The 16,324-nt window shown below is 45.4% G+C and overlaps 1 protein-coding gene across 4 annotated transcripts in view; it reads right to left on the reverse strand.

Annotated features, from left to right (window-relative positions):
* Positions 1 to 6,643: 6,643 nt before the first annotated feature.
* Positions 6,644 to 16,324, reverse strand: part of Gosr1 (golgi SNAP receptor complex member 1) — a 34,985-nt gene continuing 25,304 nt past the window's right edge. For 3 of the 4 annotated variants that reach the window (XM_006977422.4, XM_015996209.3, XM_076542919.1), the window contains exons 7-9: positions 16,052 to 16,081; positions 12,664 to 12,746; positions 6,644 to 8,485 (exon numbers count right to left, since the gene is read on the reverse strand). In XM_006977422.4, the coding sequence (XP_006977484.1) occupies positions 8,361 to 8,485; positions 12,664 to 12,746; positions 16,052 to 16,081 (238 nt within the window). In that variant the 3' untranslated portion in view covers positions 6,644 to 8,360. Of the gene's footprint in view, positions 8,486 to 11,093; positions 11,254 to 12,636; positions 12,747 to 16,051; positions 16,082 to 16,324 lie in introns of those variants that run through there. The other variant, XM_042282422.2, reaches the window with a different exon arrangement.

The following is a 16,324-nucleotide window of genomic DNA, read 5'->3' on the forward strand; positions in this document are numbered from 1 at the left end:
TCTGGAGATGGGAAATGCTTCTTTCCATCCTGTAAAAGTGTCAGTAAGTTAGGAGATAACAGAGTTTTTATAAGTGGACATGTGGGTGAAGTTAGGTTCCTGCCGGTACTCATCTGGTTAGTGTCCTTGGAGCTGGTACAGGGGCTGGCATATCTGGAGGACCCCTTGTGGGTTGGCCTTGGCATGAGTCTGGCAGGAGGGGTGGACCTGTGCAGGAACCTGCAGGTGTCTAAAACAACTGCAACAGATTTATATCTTGGTGTCATCGCAAAGGGCTAGAAACTTAAGGACTCCTGAAAATACTTTGTAGTCAGTACTCTATCAGTTTATCAGAACAGCATTTATCAATGCTAAAATTTTGAACCTCTGAAATTACATCAGAAACCAGTTTATCCTGTACCCTGAAGTCTGTGAATGAGGCACATCTGTCTGTACTTTTAACAGGAAACTTAATAATGAGCTACCAAGGTGCTTGTAGCCTTGGGGTTGGAGGGGCGGGGGGAGGGGGGAAGCTGTAAAACTGGCAAATCTATTAATACCTTGGTCACCAAACACCATCAGATCTGAGAAGGACAAGTAAATGAGGAGTGAGGCAGCTTTCCAGCTACCTAGGCACTCTCAAGTCTCTACATGGCTGTTGGCGGGTAGGGGCCATAAGTCCCAGTTCAGCTGCTAAGCCCAGAAGATCTGACAGATTTTTTTTGGAGTAGGTATTTGGGGAGACTGACCCACCTTGACTTCGCAGCATGGGACAATCAATTCTCCAATGTCCTTTTTTCTAGTCCTGGCAGGATCTAGGTAGCGGCTGGGGTGAAAGGTAGTTTTTTGCTCAGTGGCTAGCGTTGCCACATCCAAAGCAAGCCTCCAGGTGAAGGCTCTTCCGTGGCCATACATCTTCTTGGAGGAGATACAGGATTCTGCCAGGAGCTGGCATGTCTCTCTATCATATTAAATGCCATATTCTCAGATCTCTAAAGGTATTTGAGGATCAGGGGAATAAAATCTTTTAGGTATATCTAAATTAGACAAATGTAGTTTGTGCTTAACTTTGAGAGCATATATAAGGTAAATCTGAACATACAATTTTCCCAGTTAGTTACAGCTTACTAATGTTAGTAAAAGCAAGATTAGGCATATATTCTTAAATTGGTCTCTGTTAGCCCGAATAGACCTTAGATAAGGAGAGAGACTAGGTATCATCAAATAGGAATATCTCAGTCTCTGGCATTTAGCTGTGGTCCTAAGATATATAAGGCAAAACCAAGTTTTAACGTTGCAAACAATTTAGTTTCAATATCAATGGGCTTATTCTTAGGTTACACAATCTGGCTGCCAGCAAGAGTCATCCCTGTACATGAACGCAGAGTTGCAGCTTTAGTATCTCAGGAAAGCAGCATTCTTTTAAATCCTATCGTTTACAAACCTTGTTTTTAGGACAGGACAGGAATTATCACATAGAAATCTATTTAATCCAAAATAATTCGAAGACCTGATGTCTCCTGGTGGACCCGTCACCCTTACTAAAGATGACTCTCTTTTTAACCTTAGTCAAGATGGCAACTAATCACCTGGTCACCTCCTCACCATGGCAGACCATGTATGTGGTGTTTTCCAGAGCAGTTTAATCTGGAATTACAAGGCTTTTTTTTTGTTTTTTGTTTTGTTTTTTTTTAGGTCTTAAACCATACCAAATTTCTTAGCTTTTTTTCCCCCATAATTAGGTAGAACAGCATAAAGAACTTTCTCTGTCATGATAAAATCTGAACCCAAGCGGCTAGAGAACACAGCCGAGCTGTTAGCAAGACACACGGAACACGTAATTAAAAAACAAGCCAAGCACACTGTAGCCACACTCCTGCACTCCAAGAGACAAACACAAAGTTTTCAAAGGAAACGGTGTCAGCTGACCAACTTAAAATCCTAAAATACGAGTTTCCAGTATAAAGCAGCACGTGAGAGACCCTAAGAATGAAAGACGTTTCCTGGCCAAGGTGGCGGAGGTTGTGGCGCGGGATGCTGTTCTTATCGGGCCAGCTCACTGCTGGGCATTGTCAGTCCAGGGGCAAGCGGAGGCGCCTCATGCACTGGAGTGCAGAGAAGGTGCTGTAGAGAAAACAGGGAGACAGAGTAGCAGCACAGCTGGGCGGGAGGGAGGGGACCCCATCCCTCCCGGGCTGTGGCAGCGGCGGCGGCAGAAGGGAGCAAACAGTGACAGGGCAAACAGAGTACAAACAGAACGAGACATGTTGAGCGGAAGCATGAGATGCCAACAGGCACAGAAGCAGGGAGCAGGACCTAAGAGCGGCATCCAGCAGGCCACAGCCCGGGACCCATGGCTTGGGAGAGGAGAGCGAACAGGACAGACACGCAGAACTTTGGAGGAAGCGTTCCTCAGTCTGTTGTTGAGATCACAGGAGGGAGGGGTAGACATTGTTGTCTTGTCCAGGGAAGGAATTTTATCATTCCTTTACACACTGTGCTAGACACTGGGGGGCTAGGGATGCTCCTCAATAGCCTTGACAGGTCATTCGTTGTTCAGAAAGCTAAGACAGGCTGCTACGTGCAGGGGGCCAAAGAGGACAGACAGAGGCAGGGCATGCCCACAGCAGGTGCCAGTCGGGCAGTGAGAACCAGCTCCAACCATGAGGGGGAGAGGGAAATGGAGAGGATGGTAGACTTATTTAATCTAGGGTGAAAAAATATAGAATGCTATCTTCACGTTGAGATCTCTCATTTTTAGGAGACAACTGTTTAAACCTTAACCTATTGGCACTGGGTTAAAATCAGGTACCAACCATATTGGTGTGCTCAAGAGAGAAGAAATTTCTGCAAAAGGTTGGGTGTGTGAAAATGTACAGAGTAAATGGGTTGAGGTAAGTGCTCATTTGCTAGAAGCCACATCTCTGAAGCAGGCAAATGGAAAACCACAGAATGTCGGGGTGACGGTTATCAAAGGACCATGCGGGAGGGAAGAAAGTCTCCCAGCCATCGTGGGAATTCTTCTAAGCAGGAAGTTCAAACTACATCACCTGGTCTTTTTAGATTCTAGTGTCTTCTGAGAGTTAGCCTAGAACAGAGAGTTGCACACTGAGCAACTCTGCTGAGCCAGGAACTGTAGCCAAGGCGAAGAATCCTGTTGGTCGCAGCTCAGTCACACCATCTGTCCTCAGGACACTTGCTTTTCTCCCAGCTTTCACGCTAAGGAAAATGTCCTGATGGCAAACATCTTCAGTGAGCGTCCAGTCATCTCTGGCTATGAGACTAGGGTGCCCTGGGCCAAGCTCAGGACCTTTTGTGAGGAAAGAGTTGAGCAAGCAGCAACAGCCTCCTTCAGAGGACTCCCCTTCAGCAGGGTACCTCTGCCTTCTCTCTTGGATGGCCTTGGTGCTGGCCAGGGCTACGAGTGAGGGTGCGGGAGGGCGGAGAGAAGCTGCACTCTGTCAGTGGCCTAAGCATTTCCTTTGACTTCACTGCAGCGCACCAGCACCCGTAAGAAACGTAACTTACAGATGGGACCCTCTCAATAGCACTTGGGTAGTGGCATGCCTTTGAAATCATTAAGGCTATGAAACTCTGAATGATTACTTTTAAGCAAAATCAGTGATTTTTAATTTCCCTTATTTCTTAATCAGGCAGCTAGAGTTAAACGATCTCTTTGGAATTTGACACCAAATTCCTCAAGAGCCGGGGGCATAGCTGGGTGGTCGAAAACTCGCCTAGCATGCACAAAACCCTGGGTTCCACCCCCAGCGCCGGGAAAAACAAGCCCCCAAGACTCGAATCCTTTTACCACTCACTCAGGGACTGGGCAACACCCAGTTGTGCTTCCTATCTATGGGATGGAAAGGCTACCCGCACGAAAGCGCTGGTCATTATCTGTGTCTACATGGCAGTGTGCACACACATGGCAGCACACAGTGGTTGTAAGGTTAGGTCCCCAAGGAAGAGGCGGGTGGCACCTCAGAAGCCATGCTGGTCAGGAGGGAATGGCCGCAGTGCTGAGAAAGGAGAACACTGTGGTCGGATACAAAGGACTGTGGAGCGTGGGCTGCTGTGGAGGGCGGGGCTTCTCTCTGCAGTGAGGCAAGGCTCTGGCCAGCCTTGCAGTTGGAGAACTGGCACACTAAAACCCCAGCAGTACACTTTACAAGGCCAAACTTTACCTCCATGGACTGCACACCTTATACTGTAGTTAGTTGATTTCTGTGGTCCTGGGACTCAGAGCCAGGGCCTCCTGCATGCTCAGTGAGTACTCTAGTGTTGAGCTGTAGGCAGCCCTGACAGTGTTATCTTACAAAGAGACAGAAAACATGACTAAGAACATTTGGTTCAAGACTGGGAAATGAGCTATTTCCGTTTTCTGGAGAATCAAGTTCAAACAGTCATTTAAGGAGGTGAGGGCTTATGTTTCTGACTAAAATAAACATCTTTAGACTTTTGTCACAACCCCTGACATGTTACGATAAAGATATTCTCCTTCATTAAAAAAACGGTGTGTAGGTAAAGCTACCTTCATGTATGTCCATTCATGTATGTCATGTATGTTCAATTCCCACATATATGCTAGGAATCGAACTTAGGTCCTCTGGAAGAGCAGCCAGTGCTCTTGACCACTGAGCCATCTCTCCAGCCCTTCTTTCATCTTTGAGCTCAAACACCACCCAACTGTTCATTCAAAGCTTGGGGCATCTCGAGAAGTCCTACACAGCAGTGATGTCACAATCCCAGAGGGGCTCAAGGTTATCTCGCCAGTACAGACAACCACAGGTCTGACTATTTAGATATTTAATTTATTAAATTATATAACAAAGTTTCTTCTATACAGTCAGAAAATGCACATTTAGATGAGAACAAAAATTAAGTACAAATACAATAATATTGGTTCCAAGAAGCAATTTTAAAAGCAAAAAATTAGAAAGTGCATTTGGAAAAGAACAGATTAAAAAAATCAGTATGGCATTTTTCATGAGGAAATCGTCTTCCATCAGAATAAAGTGTGATCAGAACTGATTCTGCTCCCATCTCTAAGAGCTACTAGGGTGTGATACAAATATTTTGGTACTACAATTTTAGATCAGATGCCAAAAAAAAAGAAAAAAAAAGAAAGATCCTTTAAGACATGGCTCAGCCTCCCCAGCTTCTCACCCAGACACCATGCTTAGACCCTGCTTCTTGTTCCTGACTCCCCGAGAGGGGTGTGGGGGCACACACAGGAATGAACAAGTCGAGTTCGGGAAATTCCCCATCTTTTCGGAGACCTAATGTGAAGAACGGAGCACACTCAATCACTTGAGCAGGTTTGACTACTCTGTCACATTTACAAGTGACCGGGCACAGCATTTACCCCAACAACTTACTATTACAAGTTTGAAAACTCAGTGACTTTCCAAAAATCTTGTCTAGTTAATGATAGATGATGAAGTCAGAAAGGTCAGGCCCATTCTTAAAAGCCACTTCCTTAGGTTCCGGTCATCAGCGGCGAGACAGGGTAGTAATGGGGGGTGGGGGAGGGAGACCAAGGTCGCTCAACTTGATGGCCCCAGGCCACGGCATCACGGGACCAGAGAGCACACTTCCACCCACAGATCCACACCAACCGGGAGGTGCTCAGGTAAGTATCGGGTTCTAGGTACCTGGTATCCTCAAGGGAGTTCTTTCCCTCCCTGTCTCCATTCTTAACTCCCAAGATTCCCACATTTGATCTGAGTACCAGAAGAAAGGGAAAAGACATTCTCAATAAAAGGAAATTTGGTATAAAGGAGAAGGGAAAAATCCAAGGTGACTGATGCAGTGGCAGAGAATCCCTCAGCATCACTGAAGTCCGGGGACAGCCAGGGCAGGCAATCTGCCGCAGTTGTGGATCTCGGGAACAACTCAGTGAACGTCTTTTCTAAGTCACCGGTACACAGCCAGACAAAACTGTAGGAACTTACTGTTGGGCCCCGGCATGGTGGGCGGTCTGCACCAGGTAGCAGTCCAAGGTTCTCAGGAGGCTGAGGCAGGAGTCACTCTCGAGACAAACACACACTTGGAATTTTCTCCTGTTTGTTTCCATTTTTTCTATCTTTTAGTGAAGTGGGAAGTTTTGAATGGTTACTAAAACTTTTTTTAAAAAGGTATTCTGTAAAAATGATGGCTACGGGAACAAATCTTTCCTAAGAAGCAGCATTTCACTGGGATCACAAGTCAAAAAGGCCTCTGACCTCAGGCTCTGACCAGAACTTCTTAACTGCCAGCTCCTTAGCCTGAAAACTGGGTATGTAAGCCCAAAGGGGAGAAACGAAGACAAGCTGAAAAGTTACGGGTCATAAAACTGAAGTTCCTATGGCTACCACAGGGTCCTGTAAAGGGCAGAACCGGAAGGAAGGAGACCCTTCCCTCTCGAGCACCGCACTGGGAGTCAGTCAGACCCCAGCCTCTACAGCGAGCGTTCTCGGCATCCTTGGAAGAACTGGTTTACTCAAAAGGAAAACAGGCAACATAATTCTATTCGCTCATCTGAGCACAGCCTCCCGGAGCGGCCCACCCGGCACCAGCTGCGTGGTGTGCTGTGGCCTCCCAGCCCCAGGCCCTGCCCTGGCTTCCTCTCCCTCATCAGGTTTAGTGGATGAACCAAGTAATCAAACCAGTAGAAGACTGGCAGTATATTTAAATAAATACCTTTATTTAGGATACTTCAGGTTTTATATACGCCCACTATATACCAAACTCCCATAAAGTCTAGCTGAGGCACAACCACCAATCAAGGCCCTTTGAAAAAAATCAAAGATAATAAAGTGTCAGGGAAGAGAAGTTCTGTTCTCCCAAGGAGAATTTAACAAACAAATTTCCCTGATTCTTTAAGGTCCACAGTGGGAAATTTAATTTCCTTTTAAGGGCATACCCAGTCAACAAGCTGATTAACCCATACTTAGAAAAATAAACCCCATAATTAAGAAAAATATATCAAATGCCTTTCATACCCAGAATGTACTAACACTTCAACACTACAATGACAAACCTCTCCTCTCAGTCCCAGACCGGATGTCAATCTACCCATGAGCAGCACTAAGTACATCAAGTCCATCCTGTGGCACCATGCCCACACCATGAGGTGGTGAAGGGCTACACCCTAACATCCTCTCATTGCCTGGGGTGCCAGAGGCTATTCCAGTGGGACTAGCAGCCTTCTCTCTCAGTGAGCAGATGCCAGAGGTCTATAAAATATCTGCTAGTTCAGTAAGACAAGTTATCGATTTCAGATGCTGAGAAATGGCTAACTTCAAAAAGCCTTTACAACTCTGTCACTGTCCATAGCAATAAACAGGTGCAGACAGGAGTCACAGGCACCTTCAGCAACGAGACTGTGGCCTGGGGTGCAGAGGATCCTAACAGATGAGGAATGAAGAGACAGATCCTCCCAGGGCAGAGTTCCTGTGATCCAGGCTGCAGGGCACTGTCCCATGGGATGACATGGAGAGCCACCCCTCAATGTTTTCTCACATGTGGCTCATGAGCAGACTTCACTGAGAGCCACAGTTCCCCCCTCAGTTCCTAGTACTAATCTTCACATGATGAGGGACCACTAGGGGCAGTGACAGACACTGGCTGCTTGTCTGTCAGAGTGGAAATGCAATTTTATCGTGTAGAAGCAAATATTAATCCAGGGGAAGTAATAATAAACAATGACCAGCTCTTCCGGTGCAAGGTCTGCACTCTTGATGTATTCCCGGTCGGTCGTATAGCTGCCCCAGTGCTCACAGTGAAACAGAAAAGACACGCCCTTTCTACAGCGCTCTCCATTTCAGACAACCTCAAGCATGATGAAGCTGGACTATCGGCATCTTACAGACTGGTGCAAAATGGACTTTTTCTTGACTGCCAAGAGTTAGGGACACAGAGTAGAATCTAGATCACAGAGTATCAGCCAAGGACCGCTGATTTCTCATCACAAGTGTTAAATAAAAGGACAAGAATTATTTTTATTCACATCCAATCTCGTGGCTGAAAGCAAAGCCTTCTTTGGATGTGGAGAGCCTGGTGCTGTGAGGAGTCCAGCTATAAGGCCCACTGGTCATCAGGCTCCACCAGTGACTGAAGCCCAGTTCTTGGCTTCTGCTTGCTTACCTCCTACGGAGACACAAGCAACTGAAAACCTTTTGTTGTTGTTGTTGTTTTTAAAATTAAAAACAGAGTAATGTGTATTAGAAAAGCTAGCACAGAAAAACTGTGGCTTCAGCTCAGTCTGACCAGGTCCGAGTCATGGGTGGCATTAGAATTCATCCCTGGCAGGCTTGTGGCCAGGACAGTCTTTCCCTTCCTCGTTTCCCCACTCCAGGGCACGGCATGAAGGCAGTGGGCAGAGTCCTGGGGCCGTCCTTTCAGTGGAATGCGTACAGCAGCAACAGAATGGTACAGACGCCGATGACCCCCCCAAGGATGAGCGAGTCGCGTCGTTTCCTAAGGTTGATCCTTTGTATCAGGCTGTTCACGGCAGGAAAACGGTCTTTGAGAAATGTGGTTAAGGTCATACTTGAGAAGTCTCTTTAATGAAAAGTCACAGGAATCCCAAGCAGTAAATGATCCCAAACAACAGATGTCGAGAAAGCATGGGAAAGAGAAGAGCAACCCGCATTCCCAAACTGGGGAACTCAGTCCACCCAGGCTGCAGGGCGCACCAGCAACACGAACGGGCAGAAGAGAACCAGTGGAGAAACAGGACAGTGCAGAGTCTGCCAGGGCTTCTGGGCCGCCTCTGCAGGTCCCTTTCTGTCCTGTGCCCTCCCCTCAGAGACAGGGGTTCCGAAGAAAACCCAACCCTTTCTGCCCCAGGAAGGACTCCTTCTTGGACTCAGGCATTTGGGCACTAGTGAATTATTCAAAATTTTAGGTTTACTTTGCAGCACTCTGTAATAGGAAAATGGGCTAAATGCTCTAGCTGCTCTATTTGGGGAACATTTTTTAAAAAGAGAGAGAGAAAGAAATTAGGAAATTTTCAATATCGGGCTTTGATAACCACCCCAACCATATTTTAGTTAGTACTTCAAGTCATTATCATACTCCCTGCACGTGTAGACCAAAGCAGCTGCACTGCTCCATTTTTCTGGCGACACACCCTCTTTGTTGGCAGAGACATTACACCAAGTTCAGAAAGAGCAATGACCATCCTCTTCTTGAGAAATGTCAGTGTATTTCCCCCATGACTATTACAGGGACACGTTTACTTGTGTATGTACAGAACCTACATCTTGTATGATCATGACTCTAAAATGTCTTCAATGTCTAGAGTATACTCCCGGCATTAGTACATTTCTGAATGGGAAACAAAGTGATAACTGATAGAGAAACAAGTTTAAAAATCAGGAACAAGACACGCATATCAAAGTGACAAAATCTTTTACAAAGTAAAACCTTTTCACAGAGAAAAATCCTTCACTTTTTCGTGTTCAATGCAGGGATAAAGGAATTATCAGGGGCTGGAGAGATAGTCAGAGGTTAAGAGTGCTTGCTGCTTGGCCAGAAGACTCAAGTTCTGTTTCCACAACAGGCAGTTTAGAGCCACCTGTATCTCCAGTTAAACCTTCCTTTGGCCTCTGTGTGAGCACACACACACAGAGATTAAAAAAATAAAACAGCATCAAATTGTAGTATCAGAAAACCTTGACTGTAGTGGATCCAGTTTTTAGTTTAATCTCTGGGAACTATTCCTCTCGTTTTTTCTTTCTCTCTCTCTCCTTCCTTCCTTCCTTCCTTCCTTCCTTCCTTCCTTCCTTCCTTCCTTCCTTCCTTCCTTCTTTCTTTCTTTCTTTCTCTTTTTAATTTCAGTTTTTCGAGACAGGGTTTCTTTGTGCAACAGTACTGGCTGTCCTGGAGCTCCACTTGTAGCCCAGGCTGTCCTCGAACTCAAGAGATTCACCTGCCTCTGCCTCCCAAGTGCTGGAATAAAAGGTGTGCGCCACCGCCCATCTCCTCTCTTGTTTCTAATAATGCAGTTAGGGTAAGGCTGAACTTAGTCTCTGCAGGCAGGAGCATCTGTACTCGGGTGGTAAAAGAGTCCTCCCCTCGGCCAGTGGCTTTGCTAGGAATGGGCAGTGGGATAGGCTAGGGGATTTGGTGACAGCTGTTACAAAGTTTGTTCTTTCCCTATGGCCCTCGAGCTGTGTTGTAACCATCTGTCATCATAAGGGGAGAGGCAGACTAACGGAGAAGAAAGGAGATCTGTGACGGGGAAGGGCGGAGACGCCGGGAAATGACAGCCTCCTGCTGATGGTTACGCTGATGCTGTCAAACCCAGGTCCTCAGGTTTTGTCTTTCTGTTTTGCTTTTTACCACTTCGCCATCTTCCGAGGCCCTGAGCACACACTCTTTTGGAATGATGAGTGTTTTATCTGTGGTAGGGAATATGCCGGGCTTGGATACTGCTCCTTTAGTAGGACTTGGAGGACACATACATTCAGAGAGAAGGTACAAAACACAGTGCTAACAGATTGGAATGGACAACTCGGTTTCAAGCAGTATGTAAAATAACCCAACTATTCAGCTGCCACTTTAACTTTTTATTTTATTTTTTGAGAGAGGGTCTCACTGTGTAGCCCTGGCTGGCCTGGAACTTGCTTTGTAGACCAGGCTGGCCTTGAACTCAGAGATCTGCCTGCCTCTTTCTCCCAAATACTGGAATTAAAAAACAATTGTGCTACCACACCTAGTTTCTATTTTATTTTCAGTGGTTACACAAAATACAAATACCTTTACATTCATTAAGTTGGTTCTGCTCTTGTTAGTGACTAAGCTTATAGTTTATAATAAATATAGTATGCCAGCTTCTTCTGGGCTGAGGCAGGAGCATCACCTGAGTACCTGAGTCTAGGAGATCTTACTAGGCTCTGTGTTGTTGAACAGTTTTCTGTGAGACTGAAACATTCCATCCAGAGAGACTGAAAGCTTCCATGGAAGATCCTTAAGCCAGGAGGTAAACAACTCAATAATAGCTTCAGGAAGTCCCTGAAACTGACCGATTCACTAGGCCCCTCCCTGGGAGAGAAAGCAGAGCTAACATACAAAGAAGACTCTTAAAACCAGATCAGCTACCTACAATAGGTTTAGGCCAAAGTCACCTGGAAAGGACACTCTCTAACCTGTTGAGCTGCCTGCAGCTTGTGCCGTGTGCTCCAGGCTTCCAGCTTTTGTGAGCTGTCACCCATGCTGGGGTGGGCCTTGGAAATACAGCTGTCTATGAGTCACTTCTGCTCCAGTAGTAACCCTGCATCCATATTCCTGTAAGTAGCAACAATACAACTCATTGGTTCACCAAGCTGGACTTTGGTGGTATCTGTACTCTGGTCTATAGTGGTCCCCATATATGGGGTGAGTAAATGAGTGTGTTGCATCACCCCAGAAATGACATGCATTGACCTTTTATATGAGTTCTGGAGATGCAAACTCACACTGGGGACAGAGCGACATCACCTGGGGGAGGAGGAAGTATGGTAATGATTTGATTTCATGGAAATGCATGAAAAGTGCACTGGGGGCCGGGGAGAGGCCTCAGTGGACAGACATGCTTGCTGTACAAGCTTGAGGAACTGAGTTTGAATCCCCAGGACTTACATAAAATGTCAATGCATAGTGCAAGCATCTGTAATTCTGGTGCTCCTGTGGAGAGATGGGGAGGTAGAGACAGGAGAATCCCTAGAAGCTTAAGGGCCAGCTAGCCTGAGGCATATAGCTTCATACAAGAAACCCTGACTGAAACTAGGTGGAAGATGAGGACAGGCATCTGAGGTCCTCAGATGCCACATGTGTGCCGCAGAAACATGCAATGGATGCATGCATATGCACACACAAAGAAAGAAAAATCATGGGAATTTAAAATACAAATCATATATATATATATATATATATATATATATATATATATATATATATAGTGGATCTAGGCCAGGCCACTTTTCTAAGCCTAGTTCTTTATCTGCAAAGTAAATAATTTCCTGTTTTTTCCATTTTATGAAAATGACAAAATGAGATATGAATAGTACTATATAAATTGTATAGCACTATATGAACTATGAATGACTTGGCATTGTAGTTTTTATACTAGACTAAGAAAACTAACAAAGGATTAGAAAACGTCAAGCAACACAAGGTATATTCTTTTTTGAAGGGGTCGGGGGATAGATTATCAGGATAAAAGTACCCTCAAATTACTGTGGACCAGATGAGTTGGGAAGGTAAAAATGTAAAAACCAACAAGCAGAGGCTGTACTCTGCACTTGGGCATGTGCGGTCGCCATGTTCTGCCAGCAGTTATGTGCACCGCAGTGTCCCCTCCCTTCCAGGTACCTGTGACTGACTCCCAAGTGGCAGTTAGAAACACAGTGTTGGGGAGGTTAAGAATAACACAGGCAGGGAGTACTAACTTGGATCCAGAACTTTTAAGGGCAAGGAAAATTTGTGACAAATTTTACAAATCTAAGTCTTTAGTATTAAATCTCTGGAGTGCTGTCCCCTAGAAACGGTGCTAAACCTAAGTTTACCACACACACAGTAGGAAATCCTCACAGGATTTAATTGCTTAGGGGTCTTATAGCTACTGACAGTGCTGGTGACCTGCACCCCACCCCATAAAACAGAAGAAAGCAAGCAAGAAAAAAACCTCACCCCACCAACAGATTTCAGAAAGGATACTGGCCAAAGTGTTCATTTTGCTGTGAATTGACTTGAGCATTCCTCTCTGGGAAGTCATGTTTTCTTTTGTTGCCATAGCAATGCTTCAAGAGAGGGGAGAAGAGACAACTGAGTTGGCACTGGAGAGTCACCTTGCTCAATTCATCACATCTCTAAAAGTACAGTGAGCAACCAATCCTGGAATGACCAGGCAGGAAATGGGTGCAGACCACCCAGCTACCTTCCCGTTGTCTTTTTTGGACTTAACGTTACCACTGTTACCCAATGCGGTCTTTGTTATGAGTCACCTCGCGTTTTCTTCAAGTAACTAATGAAATGAGACACTAAGACACAACTCACCCTTACAAAGTGCTTCTAATGGCTTGAAAAGGATCAACTACAAAAACACTCTTCATCAGGAAAAGCTGCTAAGAATCACAGCCATGAAAACAGCCCAGGTACGTCTCCACATTCCACCAGCGCTCCACAGAGACAAACGAGGTTTCAAGAGGCTAGGCAGGCAGTAGGCAGATTTGGGGTTTCACTAAATGTAAGGGAAAACGTCCATTTTTCACAGAATGTAGCCTCTTCACGTGACCACTCTGACATCCTGTGGAGAATCTGAGATAGTATACCTTTTGCTATCACTTCTATGACCATGTGTTTTCAAGTCTTCCTGCCCCAGATATTAGACTCCCAGAGGGCAGGGTCAGTATCCACTGTGACATGTGACACATGGGGGAGGGGGTGCTTTAGATGTGAACATTAAGAAAGTTGAAAGGGGGAGGTTTTGGATAGGTATGATCAAGAATCACTGTACATATTTGAATAGCCAAAGAATGGAAGACACTCTAAAATGTATTTTAAAAGAGTCATAGAAATTGGGGGAAATGGTAGCTAGAGACACTGTCCTGGTTTACCTTTGACCCATTTTCCTCCACGGAGTGACAGCAGAACAAAAGTACTCACGCTGGGGAAGGACCGTCTCAAGCCCCACTCCCTTGTGTCAGGAAGACAGCCGGCTAGAGGGACTCATGTACCTTCCCGAGCGAGAGACCCGAAGAAACACAGGGAACCCGACGTAGGAACCTGCGAACCGTGTGCCCTGAGGTTACAGTACTGGACTCAATTCCCCTTGGCGTCTGTACTTGCAGAGAGACTTAGGGGCTACTAGTGAGGTGCTCAGCCCCGAAGGGGACAACCCATGGGGCCACCATTGCTGGTAAGCTGCTGGTCTCCATGGGCAAAGACTCACAGAACCAACTACCAGGTGTTCTAATGAGGGGGTGCTAGAGGGATGAGAAATTAATCAACACTTTAATTTTATGATGGAGACGACAAAGAACGTGTAAGGGGATACCTAAAAGGGTATTTACTGAAGCATTTTAGAATAGTGGGGGAAAAGCAACAGAAAAAATAAGAGAAACACCCCACAAAGCCAGTGACCTCACAGAACAGAATCGGAACGGCATAGGATGAGCTCAGAGTGGCCCAGGCTCTTTGGAAAAACCATGGAGTAGCCGTCAGGAGATGGTCACTGAAGCTAGGAAAGGAAGTGAGAGCTACTGACAGGCAAACAGGCGATACGTAAAAGGAGGCAGAAGAGTGGACAGTCCTTTGCAGTGCGGCCAGGAAGGCCCAGAAAGCCAGCTGTGGGGCTCTGGCCAAGGAAGGCTCTGAGCAAGCTGTCTCTACAGCACACGAACTCTCCACTGCTGGCCTTGTAAATGGCCAGTTCCCTAGAGAGGCAGTGATGAAGGCCAGACAATGTCACGAAGCTCCTCGAATCCAGGCCATCAGCTGGGAGCTGAGGCCTCAGCTTCCTGAATGCTGGGATACAGGCATGTGTCATTTGGCTCGGAGGATCGATCCTTTGAAAATATCGGGAAGAAAGGGAAGCAGCAAAGAGATGGACCCTGACCAAATTCCGCCTGACAGGACAACAGGGCCGGGAACCAAGCACTCCGACTTTAAAGCAGCACTACGGTCTTACAGAAAGGACCAATTCAAACACAGGCCCATCTGAGTCGTGAGGACCATCCGAAACACAGAGGCCTCTGTTTCTTAAAGGGGGACTACCATTATCTCATGTGCACTCTGACTCACAAGTGGATAGACATTAAAAAATAATTTCCACAAAGCACTTTGTATTCCTTGGAGAGTAGATATTACATTAAGTTATTACCTTGTTGAATATGCATGATTTCCAGTACCACATAAAGTCTATCTAGACATACTTTCCCATCTTATCTCATCATCTGGAGTTGAGCTGAGTGAAATGTAGGCTATTATTTCAAGTCAAATACTTAGAGATAAAACATAAGCTTCATATAATATATAATGCTTTAAAAATGATAAATCATTTATATATTTACTGGAACTTCAGATTTCTTACCAGTATTATGAACTAAAAGCATAGTTACCTATCTAAAAAAATTAATTTACCTTGTGTGTATATGTGTGTCTGCATGCATGCATGCGTGCATGTGCATGTTTCTGTGTGTGTCACATGTGCATGTCAAGGTCAGAGGATGATTGTCAGGAGTTGGCTCTCTTCTTCCACCAAGGAGGTCCCAAGGGTCCAGTCATCAGACTTGGTGGCAGACACCTGTATCCTTTGAGCATCTCACTGTCTCAGAGCAGTGGTTCAGTAGGAATGATGTACCCTCTCACTGTCTCAGGGCAGTGGTTTCAGTAGGAAGGATGTACCCTCTCACTGTCTCAGGGCAGTGGTTCAGTAGGAAGGATGTACCCTCTCACTGTCTCAGGGCAGTGGTTCAGTAGGAATGCTGTACCCTCTCATTGTCTCAGGGCAGTGGTTCAGTAGGAATGCTGTACCCTCTCACTGTCTCAGGGCAGTGGTTCAGTAGGAAGGATGTACCTCTCACTGTCTCAGGGCAGTGGTTCAGTAGGAAGGATGTACCCTCTCACTGTCTCAGGGCAGTGGTTCAGTAGGAAGGATGTACCCTCTCACTGTCTCAGGGCAGTGGTTCAGTAGGAAGGATGTACCCTCTCACTGTCTCAGGGCAGTGGTTCAGTAGGAAGGATGTACCCTCTCACTGTCTCAGAACAGTGGTTCAGTAAAGATACTGCAGCTCTAGAGTTACAAGAAATTCCAATTTGGGGAGTTGAGTACTTATTAGTCATGTGACCACAGCAAAGTCCTTAATTTCTTTTCATTTTGGAGACAGTATCTGCTGATCAATGTCTATCTCATGAGCCGGTTACTAGGAAGATTAAATGTCCCTTATAAAGGGAGGCCACAGTAGAAGTAAGTGCATTACCATCTAGTGAAATTCTCATCTCTTGAGGAGCATGGCTGACCTTCCCTTTTGTGAATGGGTTGACTTGATCTGTTCATTGATCTGTGCAACAAACAGCAACGAAGTAAAACAAAAACTATTCCTACCTTATTGTTTCTTCTATCAGACGGTCAGAACTGAAAAAAGGAAAGAAAATTCACAGTTTGGAATTATTAAACATATACTTAAAAACATTTCTTACTTTTTCTATGTTTATAAACTTTACAGCCTTTTCTGTACATAAAATAATTAAGATTTTTTAAAAGTGCATCTTGAGAAAATCCTGAAAAATTAATTCAGCCACACGTGAAATAATTTACATTTTGTTTAACTTAATTTAAACCTTCTGGTTTTTTTGGTGACATTCCTTATTATTAAAG

The sequence above is a fragment of the Peromyscus maniculatus genome, chromosome 8 (assembly GCF_049852395.1).
Source record: "Peromyscus maniculatus bairdii isolate BWxNUB_F1_BW_parent chromosome 8, HU_Pman_BW_mat_3.1, whole genome shotgun sequence".
Lineage (NCBI taxonomy): Eukaryota > Metazoa > Chordata > Mammalia > Rodentia > Cricetidae > Peromyscus > Peromyscus maniculatus.